At 37.8% G+C, this 9,137-nt stretch overlaps 1 protein-coding gene across 2 annotated transcripts in view; it reads right to left on the reverse strand.

Annotated features, from left to right (window-relative positions):
• Positions 1-130: 130 nt before the first annotated feature.
• Positions 131-9,137, reverse strand: part of atp8b3 (ATPase phospholipid transporting 8B3) — a gene marked incomplete in the record, with an annotated part of 33,056 nt that continues 24,049 nt past the window's right edge. The window contains 11 exon segments of one of the 2 annotated variants that reach the window (XM_014004628.1): positions 131-1,170; positions 1,926-2,056; positions 2,236-2,374; positions 4,480-4,704; positions 4,795-4,878; positions 4,959-5,182; positions 5,267-5,453; positions 7,115-7,238; positions 7,341-7,416; positions 7,506-7,617; positions 7,930-8,097. In XM_014004628.1, coding sequence (XP_013860082.1) covers positions 970-1,170; positions 1,926-2,056; positions 2,236-2,374; positions 4,480-4,704; positions 4,795-4,878; positions 4,959-5,182; positions 5,267-5,453; positions 7,115-7,238; positions 7,341-7,416; positions 7,506-7,617; positions 7,930-8,097 — 1,671 coding nt within the window. 2 annotated transcript variants of the gene reach the window in all.

The following is a 9,137-nucleotide window of genomic DNA, read 5'->3' on the forward strand; positions in this document are numbered from 1 at the left end:
AGCTCGCTCACACGGAGGACCTATCCACGTCATCATTTACCCAGAATGCTTTGCGTGTGAATAAAATTGCTTTGTCCATGTTAAAATAAATATATTTTAAAAATTTACAAAACTAAACATCCTACAGTATTTTTACAGTCTTTATTTTACGGTTAAAATACTGTATATGTTTATCAAATAAAGTCTAATGTTACGACTAATAGGGGATCCCTTAAGACATGTATTAACTAATCATATCAAGAAAGTACATTCTGTTTGCGCTGATCATGATGTCACTCAAACCTGATTACGCTTCAACTAAATCACAGTTTAATCATATAAATAGATAATTATGAAAATAGATTATTGAAACAGATCTCCTAGGAAATAAAACAGTATTGGTAATGCATTTAAAAATCAGTAATAAACAGAATAAATTTCTTCAGACTTACACCTCTGCAGCAGAGGGAGAGACTAAATCCAACTTTTCTGCACTCCTAGAGACTCCAAGTACAAAATGTTATTAATGGCTAAAAAAGTGGATCTTGTATGATAAGTCTCATTTAAACACAAATATACAAAATGTAATCTTTGTTTTTGGAACAATTAGCGTGAAGGCTTATTTTTTTAATTAAACATACATTTTYTAAAAACACTGCATGCATAAGTGGATATTCTTGCATGAATACACTTGTGCACGGTTTCCTTTTCTGCTTGAGGCCGATGTGATCTGATTCTCCTTATCTGACCAAGATTATGTGGTTATTCAGGGACCCTCTGCAGCCTTGCAGCCTAAACATAGAACGTGTTAAARACTGTTTCCTTGAATCAAACTTTCTTTCTCAATCAAGCTCCTCAATCGGTCATYAGACCTAAAATAACTTATGACATAATTGTAATTTTTGTCAGCTCAACTGGTTTGAGTGAGGCAAACATTCCCATCTGTTCCAGTCTGTGACAAATGTCTTCAAAGCTCCTAAAGCTTAATMATTACAATTTTGTATCACTGGGCTTATTACTTATAACAGCTTTCTCGTCCTGGGACAGCTCTTTCCTGCGGATGGAAGTGGCTGAGCTGATGAGGCGTCCAGGTCTGGTTCCCTGAGAGATGGCGTAAGAAGAGCGGCGGAGAGAGKTTTGTCTTTTGAACCTCGACTTCAACTCAATAGGTTGAGGGAAGGATGTGTGGACCTACAGCACAGCAAACAAGATAACACCAAAAACATGAAAAAAACCTCTTTGATAAACAGATTAATATGGTATATAAATTACTTCTCACCAGTACATTTATTACATATWAAAAAATAAATATGTTATTTTTTTTTAAAGTATGTTAGTATTAAAAGTATCTGTCATATAAACTGTGGATGAGGAAATCGGTTTAATTATTTGTTTGGACACATCCAGAGGAGGCACAATTGGTATATTGGTTTAGACACGTCTTAAGGAGGGACAGTGGGTATATTGGTTTGGACATGTCCAGAGAAGGGACAGTTGGTAGAAAGATGCTAGAGACACAGCTGGGAGAAAAAAGACAAAATGCAGATAAACGGATGCAGAGAGGACATGGGGGTAGTTGGAGGAAGGACAGAGGAAACAGAAGACAGAGTGAGGTGGAGGATGTCTCTGGAGACCCCTGATGAGGGAATAGCAGAAAGAAGAAGAAAGCAGCAAAAAAAAGTATTCAATAATTTGGTAAAAACTGTAAAAAAATCATTTATATATATATATGTGTGTGTGTGTGTGTGTGTGTGTGTGTGTGTGTTTTAGTTCATTAGAAATTTATCTTTTATCTTTTTAAAAACTTTTGATGGAGGAAATAAAAGAAAATTGAATTCAGGGTAAAAGAAATTGCTCAATTCTTTTTGGCAAATCAGCGTCACAGAGGYTTTTCTCAGATAAATAGTTTTCTTTGTAGTTTCACAAAATGCACACTGAGGACTTGCCTTGTGTTTGTCACGAMCAGACAGAATGACGTTGAGGGCGTGGACAGTGAACGAGGGGAGAAAAGCCGTCCAGGTGGTGAGAAAAGCTGTGAGCCACACAACTGGATCAGCGAAGGCATTGTCCGACGCCCCTGGTCAGAGAGAAACACAGCAATCAAAGCTCTGCACATTTACCATGAAATCAGATTAGAGAGAAACAGTTTATTATGGGTTTAATTTATAATGGTCTCAGTTTGKGAAAATTTTACTCATATGATGACAATTAAAGTGAATAAAGAAATCAAATGCTCTGAACAGATTAGGAACGTACCAATAAAAACATAGTCCATGGGTGATTTCTCAAAGAGGCGTGCRTTGTGGGTGATTCTGGTGCAGATAAAGAACATTATCACAGACACGATCACAGCTGCGATATTGTACTTTGTCCAATATTTAGTCAGAAGTATAATCTGAAAAACACAAATACCATCAGCAGAAGAAAATGAGTAAAACATATTATTAGGGGGAATCGATTTTTTAGGTATTAGAGGCAGTTTTTAAATTGAGTAGTTCTAAAAATGTTGGGTCATTAAATGTAAAAAAAAAAATTCTAGGCTCATATTTTGTTCACAACAGAATATAATCCTCTTCCCATCTTTATTTTTGAGAGATTCAGCCTCTCTAAAATGCTCGTTTCAGACTCCGTCTATTTACTCACCTGTTATAGATTAAACTAATTAGTTGCCAAATAAATGTGAGCAGCTTTGCCTAGACTGAAGCCATTGCTTTGGGGCTCTAATAAAATGTTAATTTCTGTCTAGTTKTAGGGCAGCTGGAAAAGTGTTGCAGAGTTTGGGAGCCTTTAAGGAGGAAACATAACACTAACCARTGTTAATTTAACATTGTTTAGTGTAAAATCAACACCAATAGTTTTAATTTAACACTGATATTTGCTGAGCACAAAGTTCAAATGTTTCAGAACAGCAGTCTTTGGAGCACAACAAACCATGATGGATTGAGTTTTGATCAAAGCAGAAAAAATCGGAAAAAAGTTTGGCTAAACGTTACAAATTAACCAAATAATAATAATAAAAACTTTAAAACAAAATAAACCAGGGTCTGATGTTAAGTCCTAGCACTGTTACCCCACAGCAAGAAAGTGACTTATTTAAATCCTCTTGTCTTTAAAGTTTAGATTTTGTGTGTGTGTTTTTTTGTGAAAAGATACACAACACAACAATGGAAGATGGCATTGCTATTGCAATTGGCAGATCGGGTTGTTGTAAGAGTAGCTCTTGCGATGCAACCAGTGACTCCACCCCCTAACCAATCAGTGACAACAGTCTTTGGACGTGGCGTTTTCAGGCCAGCATGGTACACTTGGAACCACAATGAAGTATGTTCTGAAAAAGGTTTTGGTTCCACAAATCCTTGCTAGTGGAGAGCCAAGTCAAACCGTGCTATAGAGGCGCTAGTGGAAAGGGGGCATAACTAAACTATTACCTCCTTTAGAAGATTGAAAGTGAGATGTTTTGTTTAAACRTCTTCCATTAAATTCAACTGATATATTTGAAATATTTGCCAACAGAACTGCTTTGACAAATGTAGTGCACAACATGGTGGAGCATGGGTTAGTTGGTTAGTCATTGTTTAATTTAGAGTGGTAAATGGACTGAACTTATATAGCATTTTATCAAGCCCCCTGGGGACCCTAAAKCGTTTCATGCTGCGTTCACATGGAACGCGATTTGAGCGTCAAAAACGTGCCCAACGCCTCAGGTTGGACGCTTGTGCACTTTTAGGTCAGACGCTCGTCAAAATTGCTCTCGACGCACGTTGAGAGCCTCTTGGTTGTTTTCTTCCTCTAAGAAAGTGACTTTGCTTTATTTACTGAGAGCAAGAGCATGTCGCGCTTTCAGCTCTATTTTTGKCCCAAGCCCAGTTTGATGAGCCGCTGACCCGCATCGGTGCCCGCATCTCCTGTCAGGACAACGACTACAAGCACTCAATTTCAGCTAAAGAGCTCCTGTGCACCTGTCTCAGGACATCATTTAGGCATCATCGGAAAAATGTGTCACTACATCACATAGTGGAGTCTCTCTGATTGGATGACGTGCCGCGTCGAGCTGAAAAAGTTCTGATTTTTCCAACTTGTTCGACGAGCAAAATGCACGTCAAACACATCGCAGCACTTCCCGACGTGCGTCCACCATAGACTTTGCATGTAAACCTGTCGCTCAAAATGTGTTTGGTGTGAATGCATCACCACGCTACGGTCATTTATCCATTCACACACTGATGATGGTCAGCTACACTGTAGTCACAGCTGTCCTGGGGCACACTGACAGAGGTGGGGCTACCAGACCCTCTGACCACCATCAGTAGGCAAGGCGGGTGACACAACGCCTGAGACAGCTGGAATGGGGGATCAAACCAGCAGCCCTCTGGTTATGCATTTTTGAGTCACAATAATTCTGCTACATTCTTATTATTTCCATGTTAGTTACTCTTGATTTTAAGGCACACGTCATTGTGATTTCCTTTTACTTGTTTAAAAAAAAATCATGATCCTGACCTGAATTGTGGCTGTGAAGGTGGCTGCCATGGAGACAGTGACCGCCATGGTCTGKAAGTCTGAAGCTGTGTTGTAGAAAACTCCAAACGGGATGAAGAAGAGAACAAGCGATGTGTAGACGGCATACAGGAGATAGAAAACCAGCTTCATAAAAATGGAGAGTTTTGGTTTCAGTTCGGATTTATACAGCTCAGGTGACTTCAGACTGCTTTCTCCACTCACGTCCTGTTTYACAAACAAGCAGCTTTCATCATAAAGGTTTTTTTTTATTTGTGTCTGATCACTTGGTTAATAAAACATTATATATTAACTGACCTGTTCAAAAAGGGCTACGCACATTACTGGGGCTGCGGTGTACATGACAGTGTAGAGAGCGATGAACCATGTCTCATACAGAGACTGTAAGWGGAAAACAAAATCAAAAAATAAGAATGTTTAAGGCTTTATTTCATTCAGATGGAGAGTTTTTTCCCCCTAACCTGAGCACTGAAGCCATTGAAGAAACCAAACCATACGTGCACCAGAGCAAAGCTACACGTCTTGAACAGGAAGTAGCACAGGAAGGTGGAAATGCGGCGGTAGGACCAGCGGCCGTGGACTAGCAGCAGCCTCTGTAGAAACCTGAACTGTGACACGGCAAAGTCTGCGTTCTGGACCGCCTGGCCTCCCTCCACTCCGGCCAGTCCCACTCCAACGTGAGCCGCTGGTTTGGTCAAGCAGAAGGAGGGGGGAAATTTGACCACAACAATGAACGACTTGAATGAGCTTTTAGTTTCACCTGACTCACTCTTGATCATGTTGACGTCATTGGCACCATCGCCGATGGACATRGTGATTGATTTGATATGTTTCCTGACCAGTGTGACGATTTCAGCCTTCTGTGAGGGAGTCACTCTGCAGCACAGCACTGATTCACACTGCTCAGCCAGGCTCATGAAGGAGGCCCCCCAGTCTGGTCTATGGTCAAGCTCTGCCTGGGGTAAAAACAAAAACAAAACAACCAGACACTTGACTTAAAGTGCCTGTGATGTCAAACTTTTATAGTAAATCTAAATACACTTTTGGAAAGGTAACACTAATAACATATTACAGAAAAAAAATCACGTTGCTGAGATGAACAGTTATTGAGATATTTGCATGTGAAGTAACAGGAAGTGATGTCAAAGGGGAATGTACAAGTGCTAACAACATAAACTGTGGAGAATAATCTGATGTTTCTTTAGATCATTTTTAATAACTATCAGAGAGAGATGAAGAAGAGTCAGATTTCAAATAATATTATTTGAATAAAGATCAGATTTCACTTTCTTAATGAGTTCCTCTTTGATGTCACTTCCTGTTTCACTTTGKCTAGGCCAAGTTCAAAAGAAAATCTGCCAGTTATATGACAAAATGGGTAAAAACTTGTGTATGAGTTTCTTAAATATAAAGATGTTTTCTTCGACTTTTAGTATTTAGGTAACACTTTATTTATGGTACCCTTTTTACCATGTAATTACAAGGTAATAAAAAGTAATTAAATGTAATTACTACCTTATTACTATGTAATTACATGGTAATTATGGTACAAAAGAAAAACTACTGTTAGTAAAACTACCTTTATTGGGTAACTACAATCAACTTACTATTCAATAGTCACTCAACACTATATTTACAACCAAAAGAATACAACTAAATTTTGAGGTTAGTGGTTAAAATAATAAATAAATAAATATTTGCAGTAAAATATAACTTTAAAACTGTCCAAATTATCTACTACTTATTCAGGTGTTACATAGTGAATTGTAATACATTACCAGGTAAGTGCTACATTACTGCAGACAATTCATTACATAGTACAATTGTACCCTAATTACCACGTAATTACATGGTAATAAGGTAGTAATTACAGTTAATTACATTTTTATTACCTTGTAATGACATGGTAATAAGGGTCCCGTAAAAGAAAGCGTTACCAGTATTTAAAGGTAAGCATGTCACAGACGCTTTAAAATGTGTTGGTTGTGCAGATCTTGTCTTTACTGAAGCAAACATCTCTTCAAAACGCCTTAATCAACACCATACACCAACCAGGCTTTCTGACATTGATGCTGCCCAAAGGGTCAAAGGTCATCTGGTTTGTACCGTATATGTGACCCATCACATCAAACTGAGGATAAAGTCAAATTTGGTCAAAATGACCTYAGCACATTTTCAGATTCCTGCTTTTAAGCTACATTTTAAAACCTGAATCATCCTGATATTATGATTTCCAAAGATATGCTGTAAGTATATATTTACTATAGTTCATTTACACCTCTGCCAATAGGGTGTCAGAATAGAATATATTCATACTTTTAATACAACAATATTTAGGTGTGATAAAGCTGCTTTAATTTTTAGGAACAATAATAAGCCAGAATGAAACAAGAACGACTTTCCCAGAAAGTACAGGTAATTTGTGAAAATGTAAGAAAAAGTAATCACTCCAGTAAAGTACTGTACAAATAACCAAAGTGACTATTCGTACTTTGTTTTTTTACACTTCTATAAACAACACACATGTTTTTTTTTTATAAAAGAATCACAAGAGGCTTATATGAGCCAGAAGTCCATGTTGAAATGTTATCCATTCAGTGTGCAGACTGCTGTTTACCAGCTCAGATCCAGTGAGAACCACAGAGGTTTTAGCTCTTGGGATGGTTTTGTGTTCGGCCCACAGCTCTGTGCACTGAGCTTTGGTGAAGCTGACCTGTGGGTCTGGGGACTGGAGTATCTGTCTGCAGCCAACAAACAAACAAACAAACAATGATCAATAGGGGTTTAGTGAACGTGTGTATGGGAGCGTTAGATTTTTTTTTTCTTTTCTTGATGCTGCAAACCTCAGCTCCTGCCAGTCCAGTAGTCTGGTTTCAGGATCCAGCAGTCTGCAAGAGTATCCAATATTCACTGCAGTCTCTTAGAGCACAGAGGAGAAGGAATAAATCAGCTTGAATTCTTATTTCATGCACAACTGCTAACATTCCCATTACAGCATGTAACAGTACCTTTTTTGTCTCCAGTCAGCACCCATACTTTAATCCCAGCCTCTTTAAGGAGAGCAATAGTCTCAGGAACTCCCTCCTGAAGTCGGTCCTCTATCGCTGTCACACCCAGAAGCTGCAATAATATTGATGTTTTAGTGTTTAATTTCACTTTCTCACTGAAGTATGACTTGAAAAACAAGTAAAAGAAGTCAAATGAGCCTTAATGAAACTCAGAATGAAGCTAATCATGCAGCAAATTAAACAAAGCGCCTTAAAGTGGGGATTATTTTTCTTAAAAGTCTGCAGGAAAAAAAATTGGAGAAAAATGAAAGGCAGAATCTCTTAACCAGAAGTTTTATTTACAGGCTTATCATTCCTTCAGAACAACAGATGAACAGTCTTTTAAATAGAAAATGAGTAATTAGCAAACTGAGGCAGGCCACACCAGCATCTCTCTCTCCATCTCATCATACAGATTCTCCAGCATGACGTCTTGCTCGGATGTCGCCATGGCAGCGGTCTGAGTAAGAGTTTCACTCCACTGCTCCCATAATGCCTCAGGAACAGATCGAACCGCAACGCACAGCGTCCTCAGACAGGCCTCGGCAAACAGCTGACAGAAAATAAGTTCATACAATTCATGACATTATTCTTAGACTGATCTTTTAAGCACAGCTCAAAGACTGATCTACTTAAAAACATTTTTTTCAAGAGGAGGATTTAGGTGTTATCAGCAGTCAGTATCTTACTTGCTTTAGACAGCAGTAGAGCCATCTTAGTTTGAAGAATCTGTGAAATGTTCTGATTGAAATATAAATCTAACAGCTAATCTTAGCAGAGTCAAAGCAGCTATTTTAAAACAACTTCAAATTAAAAACATTACTGTTCATGCACACCATATTTTCTAAAACTTTACATGATTGTTACTTTCACACAAAATAGTTATTTATGTGGAAATTAGTGTTTTTTGTGTGATTTTTTTTACACTGAAGTTTGAGCCATCTGCAGTCCACACATCCTGCAGAGTACAACCTTTTAAACAAACAGCGAAGGTATTGCATGAAAAACAAAAACAAACAATATATTGGTTCACCCAAATGCAAATTTATATATTTTTACTATGCCTTACTTTTTGATCWTATTAATGCTTTCCTAGATAGTTTTTCACCATGACTCAGTGAATTGCTGAACTGCAAGTTACTTGGTGTAAATAACAATGCGATGTAAAACTAAAGGTGATGTAAGGATTTATAAAAACAAACATTTCCAAAAATCCTGGAAAAAAATCCCTTGAAAATTTTGCCTGATATTCTAAACTGATAAGATTTTTTATTTTTATTTTTTTTTACTGCCGGTAAGATAAAAAGCACTTATAACTCCACAAAACCTAGCTTAATAAAATGTCCAAACTATTGATCTGTATTACTGGATTGGACATGACGTGACTGATGGCACGCCACACAGGTGCCATTCCAATGCATCGAGTCTGGACTCAGGAACTCAATGGATGGTCGTAAAAATGAGATGCAGCAGACAGTCATGCAAGGAATATCAAAAAGGGATGCAATGTTTTACTATAAATTGTCAACACCATGACAACAAGAACACAAGATCAAAGGGTATCACATTTCACAGGTCATTAAAATATTATTA

This window comes from Austrofundulus limnaeus, unplaced genomic scaffold, assembly GCF_001266775.1.
Source record: "Austrofundulus limnaeus strain Quisiro unplaced genomic scaffold, Austrofundulus_limnaeus-1.0 Scaffold25, whole genome shotgun sequence".
NCBI lineage: Eukaryota > Metazoa > Chordata > Actinopteri > Cyprinodontiformes > Rivulidae > Austrofundulus > Austrofundulus limnaeus.